We start from the raw sequence: 18,536 nt of genomic DNA on the forward strand, positions 1-18,536 counted from the left end.
CCAGTCCTTTGTAATCAGTGCATTTTCCACCACAAGAGAGTGTACAGGACAGAGGATTTTCTCCTTTCCAGGATATTTGTATTATAACAAGTTGTTTTATCTTTTGTTTTAAACATAAAGGCACAGAATCGAGAGACAGGTGAGGAAATGATGGTTTACAGCTGCTATAAAGTAAGTGATAACTGGAATTTGTGGAAAACGGTAAACAAGAGAAGGAAACATTTTTTATCATGTTTATCATGCTTGTAACACACATATAGATTTTTCAATGGAGTTAAAACAGCACGTCCTGCCATGTGTGATTGCTTACTCATTTGGTTATTAAATAAATTCTTATTTGTCTTTGCTTTGCTTGATCATTTAACTGTGCATGGGATATAAATATGATGATGAATGAGTAGCCATTTTTTCTGTACATGTAAGAAAATGATGAAGGCTAAGAGGCAAGTCTGTTTAACTTTTTAATGGTTTTCTTTAAACTTGTGCATCAACTTTAGACAGTAAATTGTGTGCACAATTAATTCTGATTTCACAACATGGTCAAAATTAGTTTAGAATCTCGAAATGTTTTTAAAGACATCTTACCCATTTTAACCATTTACTCACATGTTCTCTGCACTCCTAGCAGTCTATTGTAAGTCGGGTGTGTAATGAAAAGTAACAGTGGTCATCTCCAGGACACTCTTTGTAAATATCTATATATGTGTATATATTTTAGTATCATTAGTATTATCGTTACTATTATTTACCCCAAGTAAAAATATCTTTCTTTAAATATGATTATTTTACACGATAAAAATAGGATTTGTCCAAAATGTTTGTCATTTCAACACTGCCTGGCATGTTTAGCACACTTTTCTTTTCATGGACCTTAAAGGTGACTTATGTCCATGGAGGCAATGTGTCATGGACACTGACTCTGTATCCTCTTTACACAGACCTGGTGCTATGGTCCTGGATGTGTTTGTGTGATCTTATGAAGTTGGTCCATGTGGACACACAGCAGTCCCAGGGCCTCCATATATTTTACACTCTTGGCTATTCCTGATGGCATTCCTTCCACCAGAAGAAGAGAAGGATGCCCATGGTCAATCTTGTGTTGATAAAAATTATTACAAAACTGAGTTTTTTTTTTTTCTTCATACAAAAAACACTTCATATAAATTTTGCATTTGCACAAGTTTGTGAGGATTCCTGTTTCCTGAAATAAAATTCACAAAAATTTACAAACAAGAAACTTGACATTGGAATGAATTGGACTGTGTGGAAAAAAAGCACTGATGCTTACTTAATGCATGTAGATAGAGTTTGTCAAATTATTAATTAACAATAAATAAAAAGTAATAAATATTTGAATAAATATAGCATGACAGCTTTGATGCTAGTTTTCTTTTTTTCTCTCTGTGTGTGTGTGTGTGTGTGTGTGTGTGTGTGTGTGTGTGTGTGTGTGTGTGTGTGTGTGTGTGTGTGTGTGTGTGTGTGTGTGTGTGTGTGTGTGTGTGTGTTGGGGGAGTCATTGACTGTGTTTTTTCCCAATTCCTGGAACTGATCTATATTTTGTAGTGGTGATGAGCCTCCTGGGAATCTTCATAGGCATGTTCCATGTTTTTACTGTGTCAATGTATCACAAAGTAACCACGGTGATTCTTCCCTTCCATCATCCTCAAAAAATTCTGTGGGTCATGAATTGAAATGCAAGCAAATTAAGTTGTTTATTGCCTGATGCCTGATATATCTCCTCCTTTCAGGTGATTGAGATCAAAAAATGTCTTTGATACAGAGGAGTTCTGCAGTGACTCTAAATATAATTCAGTATTTTTAATCAGCTATGTTTGGTTTCTCCTACCATGACTGGGACTTGGACCATTAAATAAACAGCTGAAATATACACAATAAAAATATTTTATACTGGTTTGCCCATGTAATTAGAGAATCCCCTGCCCCATATTGTCTACATCAGTCATTTAGTTCTCTTTAATGTACTCGACTGCTCTCTATGTGGCCTCTAGACAGAGAATGGTCAAGCTGCCCAAAGAGATCAATACAGATTCACAAACCTAAACTAACATGAACAAAATGAAGGGATAGTCCACCTTCAGCCATATACAGCTTGATCTCGTTCCTATAGCTCTCTCCGTATTTACTTCATAAAATATTCCAAACACAAGTACCAATCAGCTCTTGCCCTGGTGACATGAGTGATGAGGTAACTCACTTTAATTTTGCCCAAAATCAAAGTTATTTCCACAGGAAATATGTTGCAGTTTCTTTTTTTTTCGCCCCGAATAGCTAATTGTTTTAAAACAATAATGACATTTAACACTGAACAATCATGTTCCTAATCTCCCACCCCCCCAAGTATAAATGTAGCTCTATCGCCCTGCTCTACAAATCTCTTTCCTTTACTTTCTTCCTCTGTCTTTAAAAAGAGAGCGAGAGAGCAAATGTCTGCTTTATGCCATGGTCTCTTTGCCTGGTAATCTCCGGTCATTGAAGGTGTGCATGTTGATCACTTCCTCTGTTTTGACCATGACAGGTGGCTGAGGCTTGTGTTTGAGTCGGCGCTGGCACTTGAGGGACACTCGCAGCTCCTCCATCATGGCGCTGCAGAACGACCTCTGTGAGGGATGAGAAAGAAAACGCAGCTGATCAGCTATTTCTTACTTATTAAAAAAAAGACATCATTAATATTGGCTGTCTAATACAGAGAACAAGTTTAATGTAGGAGTTGATGAACATGCTGTGGAGTAATACATATGCAAAGGAGTGGAAGTTGAAGGCTAGGGAGAAAAAGAAAAAAGAGGCATGAGAGAGCAAAAGCACTATGATCAATGCTGCTGTCCTTCTGGATGCACACAGACCGCATCATAACTAAAGCGTTTTCTCTATAGAAGATTTCACTCAGCTTTTTTTTCCTGCCTTGCTGCTGCAGCACCATGACTTGTTGATGCATATTACATTTCCTCAGACTCAAATCCCACGAAGCTGCATGGCCAATTAAGCTGCTACCTCTCCTCTCCCTCCTCCACATGTTTGCTCTCCCAGAGACACTGTGTCATTTGTAAGTGCTGCATTCAACAATCAGAAAAAGAGAGATGCTTTGCTGTCTACAAAAATGTCCCCTGATAAATATTTGATTGTGTGCTGCATATTCAAGATTCCCTTTTTTCTGTAGTCTTTGTTCTGAGAGTTTCTGTTCATACAAAAAAAATCATACAAGTAAATGTAACATTTAATTCAGAGAACAAAATAAATGCTGAGATGAAATGTCAGAAGCGCTTGATATTGTATGGATGTGAATGCATAAAAAAATGTATACATGTTTATATTATATAATGTTTATATTTGATGATTTAAAAATATATATCCTTATCAATATATTAATTAATACCAATTCACAATTAATAGTATTAAATTATATTAATTAATGGCATTTCTTTATATTTTTACTGGGCTTATGTTACTTATGTTTGTAAAACTGATTATTAAGTATTATTAATATTAATTAATTAATATTATTAAGTATTATTAATATTAATTAATGATTAGAAACAAATAATACTATTAATAATATTATTATTATTAGTAGTAGTAGTATTAGTAGTAGTAGTAGTAGTAGTTGTAGTGTTGCCTTAACATTGGTAGTATAAGACAAAATTAAACAATATAGCAATAATAGATCAAATTTATTAATTTGAAAAGAAGAAGAAGAAGAAGAAGAAGAAGAAGAAGAAGAAGAAGAAGAAGAAGAAGATGAAGAAGAAGAAGAAGAAGAAGAAGAAGAAGAATTTTTACTGGAATTTCAGCCAGTTTCAAAAGCACTGATTTTCGTCCTACTCGTGTGTCCATGCTGATGAATGCAATCACCCGTAAATGACCAAACATGTGCACAGCGTAACTCATTTGCATTTAGTGAAGCCCACAAACGTCATCAAAGTACAAACAACTGTGAGCACAAAATGATCCAGCAAGGTAGTGTGAAATACATACCATAAGTCACAATTCTGACTTACTACTATGACAGAAAATATGATTTTTCTAGTGTATTAAAACTAAGTGCTTAATCTTCTATCAGCTTAGGTGTATGTTTCTGACTGGTTATATGTATACAGCCTGGCAAATTCTCAATTTATCTGCCATAATTAAATAAGTCATTTGTTTTGGTCCACTTTCTTCATTATTTTACTAACATCAGTGCTAGTAATATAAAATGTAAGTGTTTTTCACAAAAATGTCTTTAGGCTCTTCATGATTTAGACTCCACAGCAATTCTATTTTAATAGAGCACTAGCTAAACATTGTATAAGTAACAAAAGCACACAGTTTAAATGTAACAGTACATTCTATGTGCAACAATCCATGGAAATGAACTAAAGTTGAGGTTTTCATTAGATTTTTCTTTTGTGTGACTTTACACACATACTTTAGCAGAAGAATGATGCGTACGTTGATCTGAATTTGAGAGATTTACATAGTTTCAAAATGTAAATGCTACTACCAAAACATAAAGTCCAGATGAATTTATATTTAGCTTGATGAAATGAGACCCTGTAATTAAAGTATTTTGAACTGGAAATTTTTTGGGTTTAAGATTGCAGTATGGAGTATTGGACATTAAGATTTGGAATTCAGGTCACCTCTTTTTTTCTTTGTCTCAAGTTTACCACCTACAGCATCTATTCTCTGTTGGTCTGTACTGCTGCTGTTGATGGAATACTTATTGAATGACTAAATAGAACGTTCACACTATCTATTATGTAAATATACAATCAAACATATACATAAGAGAGACACACTTTGGATAGCGATTTTATTGAAAGAGATCTGTGCATTAATAGAAGTGTCATTAGTTTGACAGCACAGTATTTATTACTCCACTTTGTATGGTTTTTTCTCTGTCTTTCAGAGTGGTACAATTTCCCTAGTCCAGCACAATGAACATCAAGATCTCTTCTTTAGATTTCATGATTTTTTTGGACAGTTTTCAATTCATTATATCCATCTGCGCTACACTGTCTCTCCTGATAGATAGACTGCATCTTTGATGGAAGAATAATAAGACTGTAATGTCACCTATACCTCAGATGGATAATGATGGAAGTTTTCTAGAAGATATTCTTTTCCCACTTTAAATTGTGGCTCTACTTCCAGTGTAATTGTTATATATGTATATGTGTATATGTGTGTATATATATATATATATAGATAGATAGATAGATAGATAGATAGATAGATAGATAGATAGATAGATAGATAGATAGATAGATAGATAGATAGATAGATAGATAGATAGATAGATAGATACACATAATTCACTTTTATTCAAGTTCTGTAAAGCTGCTTTGAGACAATGTCCATTGTGAAAAGCACAATATAAATAAACTTAAACTTGAACATATATAAACATATAATCAATAATATATATTTTTTAATATAAACTGCTGGGTCTCCTTTTTTTGATTTCCTATAAAAATACAACTTATTGAGGTTATTTACAATGCAACCACCCAGGAGATGTACATAACATGTAGCTATCCATACTGTTGGTGTTGTGTTACTGCTTTGAGCCAATCTTTAATTTGATGCTACATGACTATACATAATTATCCGCTTATTTCCAAGTGTAACTTTGATATAATAAATGTGCAATGTCTGAACAAATTGTGCCAACAAGTAAATATTACAGAAATTTTTCAACTGTGAAATCCTGTTATCTGTTTAATAACCATGACGATTTTTGTTTCGCATTTAGCTGTTATAAACTTAAATGTTAATATTAAGTATTAAAATAAATACATTATAGAAAAAAGATAAATATCAAATAAGACATTAGTTCATCAACTAACTTGCTTGCATTTATAAACAAAATAATGAAAAAAGCCTATTAAAGAAAGTGTGAGTATTTGGTCAAGTAAACTTGAATTAACTTCCTTGTGTTTGGCAGTGGTTTACTTATTGTCTAGCGGTGTGTGAACATTGTCCAGTAAAAGTTGGATTTTTAACTAGTTTTTGTGATTCAAGACAAATTTGCTAAAATAAGGTCAGATTTCTTGCTGCAATATTGTGGGGGAAAAAATATAATATTTGATGTAAGACACCACTTGGAATAACATTTTTATGCAATATTGTCCACACTGGATAACATCCATGTGTCATGTGTATGTACTGTATGTACAGAAAGCTAATCCCATCAGGCTCACCTCTTAAACCAAATTTTTCATGAAGTCAGACACTTGCAGCTAGGCATATTTTGTATTGTATGTTAATGTAAACTTTGTGCTATCTGTTGTTGGATGTATGGTTTTTGTAAAGCAATAAATCAGATTGAATAAAATGGAAGACATTTTCTAACAGATAACTAATATTATTTGTTATTAATATCTGTGTTAGTGTGTGTGTGTGTGTGTGTGTGTGTGTGTGTGTGTGTGTGTGTGTGTGTGTGTGTGTGTGTGTGTTTTGTGCATGTGTGTGTGTTTTTACTTTTTTACCCTCAGCTGCTTGTTTCTAAGTCTCAGGAGACAAGTTTACTTTTAAGCAGTTCAGAGAGCAGTAAGCACAGATTTAACACAGGAAAGTGTGGGTGGCAGAAAAAGGAGGAAGATGGAAGAAGGATGACAGAAAAAAGCATGAAGGCAAAAATGCATAAAAAACAGGAACAAGAAAAAATGCCATTATTGTTGTAAAAGATTTATTTAAGTGCATATGAAAAGTTAACAAAGGGCAGTACTGTATAGATGCACAGAATCAATGGAGTGATGAAAGCATATTGAAAAAATAATTCGATGTGCAAAGCTGTGACGTAATCAGAGGTGGGTGTGAAAATATATAGCACTCAAATGGTAACGTCATCAAAAATGAGATGCATAGTCATACAGATATCACTAATATCCACATTTGCTTTTACTTATAAGGTAAGGGATTGTTGCTTTAACTCCTACCTCTGTGAATACTGTCAGATTTCCTGTATTCTCGAGTGTAAAAAAGGACAGCAATCCGAATAGAAAATTCCCAAACAAAAGAAATCCTGTAAAATGTGTTATTTTATTTGAATTGATCATTTTGTTCACTCGCACTATAAATCGCAGTACATTAAGCATGTTCCATGGTAAAGCCGCATGTTTTAGGCAGTATCCATCTCTTACATCATGTCCTGCTCTCGAAAGTTGCTACCATGCCCATATTGCCTTGTTCATTAAAGAGCAACTCCAGCTGCCTCTTTTCCTGTTGTCACGCCCCCATGTTCAGAAACCATCTGTGTAATAAATGTCCCGTTTACCACCAACACATGGAAAGTGGCTTCGTGCACACTAAGCTTATTTTGTCGAGCTAATAAACTTTATTTGATCGTATGCAGTAGTAACGCATGTTTATGATAAACTGGCAGTTCAGGTCTGACAGTGTGCATGATATATATACTCACTTATTGTGGGAAAGCAGCTAACATAAAATTTTGATCTCTAATAAATGAAACAACATTACAGTTGCTGTGAAATATATAAATGAGTCATAGAGTGTGAACTAAATAGTAGGCTAAAAAGGTAACAGCTCCATTTATAGCTTTCTAGCTGTATTTTTTCACTGATTTACTCAAGGCCAATTCCAACCCACTGGGCAGCACTCCCCTAACACACAACAGCTACCAACCCAGTAAGGAAAAGTCTAACACATGCTTCCTCCGACTGCATCTTTTTGTACTGCTGGTTATTCAGTGGCAGGGGGTAGCACACTAAGAGGACAGTGCAATCCATTCACTTTCTTATACATCAAGATTCAAACCTGCAATCTCAGGAACATAGAGGGAATGCTTTTCTTTACCAGTTTGTAAAAAAGAACTATGACTGCATGGCAGCTGTTTTGCAAAGAGCTATGGATTATTCCAAATGCATCAGTTACATTTGTATTTTCTTTTTCACCACTATGGTAAAAACATGATTTAATTCTTCCATTTTCTCTGGCTTTTTATTTACACTGATCATACATACCATCAAAAACATTAGCAAGTAAAGATAATAACATCCTGTATTTTGTTAAAGTGGCACTTGTTAAGGGATGAGCTATATTAGACAGCAAGTGAACAGTCAGTTGGAAAAATTAGCAATATAAAGATTAGTGACTCAATTGTGATGGCCAAACTGTGTGCTTGGTCAAAGCATCTAGAAAACTGCAGATCTTGTGGATTTTCCTGGTTAGGAGATTTTAGAACTGACCAAAGATGGACAAAGAAAGAACTGGTCAAACTGTGACAGGGTTATGGACTCCCAAGACTCATTAATGCACAGGGCAGATGGGAGCAAACACAAGCCTTTTTATTCTGATCCCACCAAAGAGCTGTTATTGCACAAAATGCTGAAAATTCTAATGTTGTCTATTATGGAACAGTGTCAAAACACACTGTATTACAGGTTGTGTATTGGGGCTGCATGACTACAGACTTATGTCCACTGCCAAAAATGTCTGTAATGAGCATGTGAGCATCTGAACTGGAGCAAGGAGAAATGTAAAAAGGTGATCCATTCTTAAGAATCACATTTTCTTTCAGATCGTGTGCATGGGTGGGTGTGTGCTTTTCTTACCTGGGGAAGAGATGGCACCAGGTTGCATTATGGGCAAAACGTAAGCCAGCGGAGGCATTGCGATACTATGAGCAATGTCCTGCTGGTAAACCTTGGGCATTTATGTGCAAGTTACTTTCACAGGTACAACCTATCAATGCATTGTTGCAATGTGAACTAAGCCCACCCCTTCAGAGTAACAATATTTCCTAATGACAGTAGCCTCTTTCAGCAGAATAATCCACCCAGCCACACTGCAGGTGGTTTGAGGAACATGACGAATCGTTGACCTGGCCACCAAATTCCCCATATCTCACTCCGATCAAGCATTTAGAGGAGGTGATGTATAAACAATTCTACACAATCGAGGCCCCACCTCACAACTTACAGGACTTAAAGGATTGCTGCCAGATATCACAACACACCTTGAGGTCTTTGGGCAGTTCCAAGCTGTTTTGTGGCACAAAGTGGACTTACACAATATTTAAAATACTAAGTTGTGTATTGCCCAACAGTAAAACATCCTGCCATTACCTGAGCACTAAAACTACATTTACAGGGCCTGCTTTTCAGTGATTTCTCAGTGGTGTTTTTGGTTTCCAGTGGACTACCACAAAGAGTGGGAAAGTAAGCCCCACCGCAACCACTGACTTCAACATGCAGCATTTACATTAAACCCAACTCCCAGACCTTTATTAAAATACACTGGTCTTGGAGCATCATATTATTATGGTTTTACATAAAACATTTTAATCGTTTTTGTTGTTTTTCATGAAATTCAATGGAGTTGCCTTTTAAAAGCAGATTTTGCCAGTCCTGTGTCCCAATGGTTAACATCTCCTTTTAAGTCAACTTAAGGACTTGCCTGCAGAATAACACCTCACAACAGGCTATGCTGAAACATCAATATGGTGGCTTTCAGTGAACAAACAATACCACTGGAAGAGATCGATGGAGGGTGCTGGAGATGGCTCTTAAAGCCAGAGCCCTGCTGAGAGGGGCTAATTGGGGCTATTTGGAACTCACAACTCATATGGGTAGTGGAAGCTTTCACAAAGGTACAACAAGAAAAGCTGAGTATGTAGTCATGTTTTTCATGTTGTTACAAGCTTAACAAGTAGAATAAATATAGCTGAGCTGAGGTAATGTTCATGATGTCTAATCTGTGCCAAAGACTTCTCTAGTGAACTAGGACCACATCAAAGTGATTTGGTGATTCACAGATGGAGTCATTATTTTGCAAATGCTGTATTTATTTGTATTATAAACAACTTATATATTTTCTGTGGACTGTGGATAAATATATATTTGAATAAAATTTAAATAATCACTAAAAGACACAAATATAAGATTTGAATATAATAAAAAAAAATCACATTCTCACTATGTGAAAATAAAGTATTTTCTTAATTATTCAAACTTCTCGATTCTGATTTACATTTGCGGCATTTAGCAGACGCCCTTATCCAGAGCGATGTACAGGTCGATGTACATCACTCTACAGCTGATATTGTTTCAAATGTGTCAACAATCTTTGCTTAGCCCATGCACTTAGTAAACCAAAAGAGAAAGAAATGAGGTGAAATGAGGTGTGTGAGGACAGGGCTGTAGAGGAGAGACAAGATGAAAAGCATGGTGGTCATCTGAGCATATGAACCAAATCCCTTCTGTCTTCAGAGACATACATCAAGGAGAGTTGCTGGCTCTCCAGCTGGCAATGTCTGGAAAAATATTGTCAATTAAATGCATTTCACTTTTTTATTGCAACCCTTACATATGAGTGCATTAATGCATAAATGCAATCTTGTAAGGAAAAAAGAGAAAAAGCAAGCTAGATTCACAAAAACAATAAAGCATGTAATTAAAACTAAAACCTCTCAATGGAGCAAACTGAAAGCTCAATGTGATAGTGTGGCAATGGATGGCTGCATTTTATCATGTCAAACAACTGTTACATTTTTATTACAGTCCAAATATGTGAAAGTGTTTCTTTACCTTTTCAAGTTGTGCGTTTTGTTTAGATTTATAGAGGAACTCTCCAACTGCCACAAAGACTGAGAGAACAAGTCCAGCGGCCAGAACAATGAAGATTCCTCCAATGTTCTGCACACCTAGAGCGCTGGCCTCTTTACTCTCTTCCTCCGGGCAGCCGTTCCCTCTCCACCATTTCTCTTTCATCATGTGCAGCTTCCCTTCTTCCTGAAGCTGCAGGATTGCTATGGTGATCTTATCTCGGTATGGCGAGCCTGACGAGGTCAAAAAGAAGGAGAGAACAAAAAACACACGATCAACATCTTTTGACTGGGGAAGAATTATGACTAGCAGAGCAGAAATCCCTATTTGTCCTGTTATTTGAAACACAAATTTATCAAATTGGGAGAAAGCGGGGTAACTGGCGAAGAAGGATTTACACAAAAATAAAATCAGTTGCTGTGGCAGGAATGCTGCACTTCTCTATAGAGTGCATTTTTTTTGTGAAAGCCTGGTGATTAGATGAGAAAAGATAGAGAGAAATTGCAACTAGAGCACTGTGCGAGCCACAAGAAGCCCTCTGGCTGAACGCCGCTTGCTGAAACATAGCTCCCAGGGTGCCACTGATAACACACCAATAAAACCCAATTACATTCCAGGCATCTGCATTTTTTTTTGTTTTATCTATTTATTTTCTGTCTAATTAAACTTGTTGCCATACTTAATTTGACTTAGTGTTTTCAATATGGGCTTAGAGAATATATGCTTTACCAAAATGGGCTTAGAAGTGTTCCCCAAATGCAGGTCTTATTTTGTTTTGATCCCCAGAATGCAAGGAAAGAAACCTCCTGGATTGTCAGCATCCTATTGCTGCATGCACATGTCAACAGGCCAAGCTCCATCCACTCCACACCACTCATTAAAACCCATCAGGGAATGGCACTTTTTATTTAAGATGGTGTGTAACAGAGCAAGAACACATACAGTACATTTCTTCATTACAGCCTTGATGTTGGAAATGTTCCTGTGGTTGGGCCTCAATAACATGACTTTTTATTTTTACCCAAGTTATTTAAAACTGTATAGTACTCTCACCTACATTAAATAAACTTCAAAGATTGAATCCACCTGAGTGCCCACACACTGTGATGTTGTGAAACACGTATCTTCTTGAACTGACTACATCCTCTTTGTTGTAGGAGTTAGATTAATCTGAAAGGAAATGCAGTGCAACATTGGATCCAGTATAATTATTTTAACCATGTTTGTTAGTCATCTACTCCTAAATTTAGTTTAGAGTGAAGAAGTGAAATGCTGGCAGCAGGACTCCTGTTATTTATTAAATCATTTATATACATTTGATGTATCATTAAAATGATTAGTAAATCCTTTTATTTTTCACAAGTGATTCAGAAATTCTAAGAACTAACAGTTCAAAAATCCATCATACTTGTTCTAACAAAGTACATTTTAGCTCAGTACATACAATGTAGCGGTATCTGACTACCTTATTAAATGACAGCTGGATAAAAATGTGCATGTTCAGCGTTTAATGTAAAAAGTAAAAAAAATATATAATAATAATAATAATAATTAATTAATTAATGTATAATACCAGTCAGTATTTTTATTTCCTTAGTTTTGCAAGTATAATTGACCTATCTTTAACTGCCTCAGAAATATATCAGTGTGCTAGTATGCCGCAATTGAAACAAATATGTGATATAGTGTACACATTTTCAATATTTTTAAAAACAATTGCCACAAGCATGAGCAATCTGGCGTGTGAAAATGACAACTATTTTCATATACATATTCTAAGGCTCTTGTTTTCTTCCTTTTCATTTGTGTTGTTTGGTATTTTGCCTTTGGATTCATCACCTAAGAGAAACTGTGTACTATTTAATCTGGCAGAACAATACAGTATATTGATGTCTTTGAGTTTTATTGTAAGATGTAAAAAAAATAAATTACAGCACTGTTATGTCTTAAAGGAATATACATTTGTCTAACATTACTGGATAATAGTAGGAATTTAGTAAAGCAGCATGTTTGTACACAAAACATTAAATGAGCAGTGAAGATGAGCTTTACAGCTTTGGCTCCATTAACTAATCCTACAGTCAAAACAAAAGAGGGTTACTTCATGTCTGGTTGGAATGAATTTCAAATAAGTCCCACAGCTGTATTCTGTCACATCAATGAAGAACAACAGAGAACGAATCTCTGGGGCATTGTCCTGTAATGTAATCGCATAGTCTTGCAAATGTCCTGTTGCAACAGGAAAACAGATATATGTTGACCTGTTTCAGCCAGCTTCAGTTATTTTCTTCAAGTACCACTGGAAAAGAAATATATCTTGTTGATATATATGCTGTAGAAATAGCAACACTTCACTAAAAAGCCTCATCAAGTGCTTCCTATGGGTCTCTACTCATGCTCTGCTGCATCAAGAAACAGCTTTGCACTGTCAGTAATTTCCTCTGCCTTTTTAATGTTAGATACTCTTGTGAATCTTGTAAACATAGTGAATCGCCCACTGGGAAATAGTTGACAAATACAAGGTGCTTTGCTTAAGCAGAAAATGATTAACAGTGTCCAGAAAACTGCAATGCAGATTTATACTAATTATTAGTAGAGGGATTGTTGGGGGTGTTTCCCAGGAGAAATGGACAGACAAGGAGGAAGGAAAACAGTTTACTTGTACGCTAGCATTCCAGCTTGAACCAACACACCCCTGGCAGATGTTTGATGACATGGTACAGTACATGACTCCTCTTAATGACCCCTCTGGGGAAAAGGCATGCCATGTTCTCTGAAAGCTGACTGGGGTGCTTTCTATTTCTGCAATACACAGAGGACAAACACAACTGTCCAGTAGCACTTATTAGACATACCAGGCAAATCCAATATAAAAAACAAGTAAACCTGTGCCTTTACAATGATATGGCAATGTAATATAGGTTTGTAAAGAATTTGAAGGGTATACATTTTTTTCAGTTTAGTTAGTTTTCATTACAGATAAAAGTGAACTGTCCACTATGCTATTTATTCATCTTATTTTCATCTTCAACAACCCACAGGCCTGGAAGGACTCACAAACATATTTACACCCTCATTTACACCTAGGGGCAATTTAGAGTCACCAAGCAACCAACATGCATTTCGTTAAGGAAATAAAAAAAACCAGAGAACTTGGAGGTACAGCAACCTGCTACAGTGTCACTTTTGCACTAAATAATCTTAAATTGTATTGGTGCTTGCCAGACTGTTTTGTCTTGAACAGTTTTTGCATTTTTTTTTTATTAACATTTAATTGCTAGATTGATTGTTGAGTTAATGTAACAGTTTTGTGAAACCTCAGATTTTATATTCAAAATTGGATAAACACCAGTTGGCAAATTTGAGCAACTTATAATTCACTCATCTTCAGTTAGTGTTTTAATTACACGTGCAGCATTTAGCATGTCTTTATTCTAATAAATTGTCAAATTGCTTTGTAGACTATAAAATTTTTTCAATATTATTGTTCCAAATCCTTTTTATAAAAAAAAGATTTCTGTGTAAGAGATTTATGTAAGGCATCTATTAAAACATTTTGTAAGAAATATTTTATGTAAGCACAGTGAAGCTTAGGATTTATTTACAATGATGTTCACAGTTCTCATATATATATATATATATATATATATATATATATATATATATATATATATATATATATATATATATATATATATATATATAGAGAGAGAGAGAGAGAGAGAGAGAGAGAGAGAGAGAGAGAGAGAGAGAGAGAGAGAGAGAGAGAGAAAATACAGAAGAGTATTAAAAATTACAAATTAAATCAATAAATGGTTTGACTACCTTTTGTCTTTTAATTCTTAATAATTAATATTGAAGTGTTCAATATTTATTCTCAATATTGAACACTTCACACAAAGTCTGGTATTTTGTAGAATCCAAGCAGGTGCTAATTATCATAAATATTTTATTTAGGTTGAAACAGTAATTAACTAAAACAGAAACAGCTGTGTAGGAGGTTTAAAACTAGATGAGGAACAGGGAAACTCTGCTACTAAGGTGAGGTTGTGGATGACAGCTTCATGTCACAGGTCACACACCATGGCCAGGCTGAGCACAGCAACAAGACACAAAGTAATTGCATCAGCAAGGTCTCAAAAAGATTTTAGAGCAGGCTCGTGTTTTTAGATGTGCTGTTCAAGCTATTTTGAAGAAACACAAATAAACTGACAATTTTGCGGACCGTAGACACAGTGGCCGGCCAATGAAACTTAATGCACTGGATGAAAGACACATTATGTTTACTTTTTTTCGATAACGGAAGAGCCAGCAATGCCATCAGCAATAAACTTGCGGAAATCAGTGGGACCGAGGTATACCCATTTACTGACTGGGGAATTATGACCAGATGTAGTCTTCATGGTAAATTGTGGCCAACAGCTATAAATCTGACATGCAAACAAGGCTAAAAGACTCAACCATGCACAAAAATATAGGAACTATGGTTGAGAGAAATGGCAGTAGGTGCTCTTGACTGATGAGTCAAATATATATATCCAAGAAGCATCCAAGAAGGGGCTGCATTTTTGTAAATGGAGTTGGAGATTTGGTCAGGATTAATTAATGTCCACATGCTGAGAAAAACAGGCAGATCAATCATGCAAATTCATCAGGGAGGCATTTGATTAACCCCAAATGTATTCTGCAGCAGGACAACCACCCCAAACATTCAGCCAATGTCATTAAGAACTATCTCCAGTGTGGAAAAGAATAAGGAGTCCTGGAAGTAATAGTTTTTGCCCCCACAGAGCCCTGATCTTAACATCTGCGAGTCTGTCTCATGCTTACAGTACATGAAGAGACAAAAGAAGATCTGAGGTTAGTTCTCCAAGATGTTTGAAAAAACCTAACTTCTGAGTTCCTTCGAAAACTGTGTGCAAGTGTACCTGATGAGTGGCACACCTGAAGAGTGGCACACCAAATATTGATTTGAGGTGGATTTTTCTTTGATACTTTACTTTTTATTTTGTTAATTAATTTGCACATTTGCTTAAACCTTTTATTTATCCTATCTTAAATTTTGGAAAGTGTATTGACGGTATTTGGCATACATAGGTATTTGGGATTTATAATAATTTTTAAATCAATTTAAAATATTTCTGAGTTTCAAAAATAGATTTAAATTACTGTAAAGCAACCTGTATTTTTTTTTTTTTTTTTTTTTTTAAATTTGTTATGTTACATAAAACCAAACTACAACTGGATATTGTTTTTTTCCTGTGAAACATAAGAGTGAAGTTTATATATTTATAATGATTGTATTTATTTTTCAACATTATAGCTCTTATTTTTTTCCATTATTTATTTCCCTGCAAACTAATGAGACACTGAGATGACTTTCTTCCAGACTACTTTCCATTATAAGAACTCGACAGCTCATTTTCAGTTACAGCTAACAGGCTCACATGGTCGATGTATGGTAGAGTTCTTGGATCTGTGAATGATGAATGGGTATCACAATGACTCAGATATCAGACTATTATTTTGGATGAAATATTGATTTAGAAGCTTAGAAAAAAAGACACAGCAAAACTAAATGGTCAAAAAACCAGCAGACCAGTTCTGACATGCATCGAATAATCACTGATGGATAATGATATAGCCATCTTCATTTTTCAACTGGCCCTCCCATATTCATAAAACAATAGCCAAACAATTGAGTTTAGTCTTTCTTGGCCATGTTATTAGCAGGATTTATTAACAATGAAACAAAAATGTACAATGTTCACTCTGAAATCCATGTGCAGGTTAGATAATCACCTAACCATTTTATGCATATTTGAACAAATGTCTATATATGTGGATATATTATATAACCTGAGAAAAATGCTAATATTTAGCTTTGTAATGAAGTGAAAACAACTATTATTGTCATTGATAAAACTGTGATCTGTATTATTGTGAGCTTCTATATGATAGTTGTCTGTGGTACATTGTAGGATAGAAAGTTTTTTCCCAGACCTAGTGATTTATTTATTCTTTTTTTTATTACTCTCCTATACAGTATATCTGTGCTTACAGGGTTTACAGTATAGTGTTAAGCCATGCAATAAGGATAGATCTTTTTTTCGAACGTGAGATTAGGACACTGTTTTCTAATTCATCTGTTGTCATAGGTGCTGTGAGGTTCTGAATGCAGAGCTTCCCTGTCGCACTTTTGTCCTATTTATTTACTAACAATGTAGTGTAACACAATTATGTCTCTTTCCAATAATTTTCAATGAACACAATCACAACTATATTAAAAAACTGTATGAGTATAGATGAGGTGTATGAAGAGGTTCTCCCATTTTAACATAAAAAGTAGCATCATAATAGAGAGTATTCAAGGAGCATAAGCTTAAACATTGTCACCTTTAGGGATTCCCCAAGGGTTCTTTGATAGAGGGTTGCCCTGGAGGTACAAAACAAAGTAACTTTAATGACTCAATATTTTAACTTAATATGTCTACATGTATCACTGTTTTGCTTTCACATGTATTGTCCTTAATCTCTGTAATAGAATAATGGAATAGCTTTTATTTGTCACATATACATTACAGCACATTGAAGTTAGTTTTTCACATATCCCAGCTTGCTCAAAAGCTGGGGTCAGAGCGCAGGGTCAGCCATGATACGGCGTTCTCTGGAGCACAAAGGGGTTAAGGGCCTTGCTCAGGGGCCCAAGAGCGGCAGCTTGGCGATACGGGGCTTGAACCTCCGACCAGTAACCCAGCACCTTAACCACTGGAGCTACCACTCCCCACACCAATATAGGTGTAATAGGTGTAATAGGTGTAGCTGTGATAAGTATTGCTTGGGGTATACTGCAATGATAACTATTGCTTTGACGTGTATCGTTTTGAAATGTGATGATGTGCTAGGTATTGCTGTGATAAGTATCACTCTGGCATGTATTGCCCTGATAGTTAATGTTGTAAGTATTGCTCTGACATGTATTAATGTTAAATGTATTTCTGTGATATGTATCACTGTAATGTTGTGAAACAATCTGAAATGTATTGCAGAGATATGTATTGCTTGACCCATCACAGGGACAAGTATTGCTCTAACATGTATCACTGTTACACGTTTTAATATGATAAGTATTGCTTGACGTATCAGTGTGATAAGTATTGCTGTGATAAATGTCGCTGTTATACGTATTGCTGTGATAAGTACCACTGTAATAAATATCTCTGTTATATGTATTGCTTTGACATGTATCCATGTAATAAGTGTAAATGTTATACTGTATGCATTGCTCTGACAGGTATCCATGTAATAACCAAAGAAGCATCACTTTGACATGTATTGCTTTGACATGTAGCACTGTTCATTTTACAAATCTAATTCATGCAGATCCAGAAAGAAGCCAAGCACAGCTACCTCATTAAATAAATGCAACCAATTTCATGTTATAGTTCAATATTTTTTTGGAAGGCTCTGTTGCTCAAAACATGTTTTTGCACCTGTCCACTAGAGCATAGGGAGCTCCGCCAGACAACTTCTTTGCATCCAACATTATCAGATATTATATTATTAATGGAGCCTGTCAAACATGCTCCGTTAAAGTCAATGATATATATGCTAAATGGCACCTAGGGTAGGGAGAACTGCCTGCTTATGGCAACAGATACTAAAACAGTAGAATTAGCAATTTAAACGGCTTGTGCTGAGCTGCCTGGAAATGGCACACATGGGAAAGATAATACTAAGCACCCTTTTCTGAATGCCCTGTGTGTATTTCTCACAACACCATCCAAACGCACACATAAAAAAAAAAAAACAACAACAGTAAAAAGAAACCACAGGAACCCATTCCCTGTGCTAATGTGTAGATGCACTGCCTTTACATAAACAGTTACAAGAGGTGAAGCAGATTTCACACCGCAAAACACAACAAAATTATATGTTCCTCTAGTTAAAATATTGCACTAAAGCGAGGTG

At 35.4% G+C, this 18,536-nt stretch overlaps 1 protein-coding gene across 4 annotated transcripts in view; it reads right to left on the reverse strand.

The window, feature by feature from the left end:
- Positions 1-1,474: 1,474 nt before the first annotated feature.
- grik2 (glutamate receptor, ionotropic, kainate 2) overlaps positions 1,475-18,536 on the reverse strand; it is a 132,145-nt gene continuing 115,083 nt past the window's right edge. For 2 of the 4 annotated variants that reach the window (XM_083551049.1, XM_083551048.1), the window contains exons 16-17: positions 10,548-10,798; positions 1,475-2,618 (exon numbers count right to left, since the gene is read on the reverse strand). In XM_083551049.1, the coding sequence (XP_083407175.1) occupies positions 2,454-2,618; positions 10,548-10,798 (416 nt within the window). In that variant the 3' untranslated portion in view covers positions 1,475-2,453. Of the gene's footprint in view, positions 2,619-6,668; positions 10,274-10,547; positions 10,799-18,536 lie in introns of those variants that run through there. The other 2 variants (XM_083551051.1, XM_083551050.1) reach the window with 1 other exon arrangement.

Source organism: Silurus aristotelis (assembly GCF_946808225.1).
Source record: "Silurus aristotelis genome assembly, chromosome: 1".
Lineage (NCBI taxonomy): Eukaryota > Metazoa > Chordata > Actinopteri > Siluriformes > Siluridae > Silurus > Silurus aristotelis.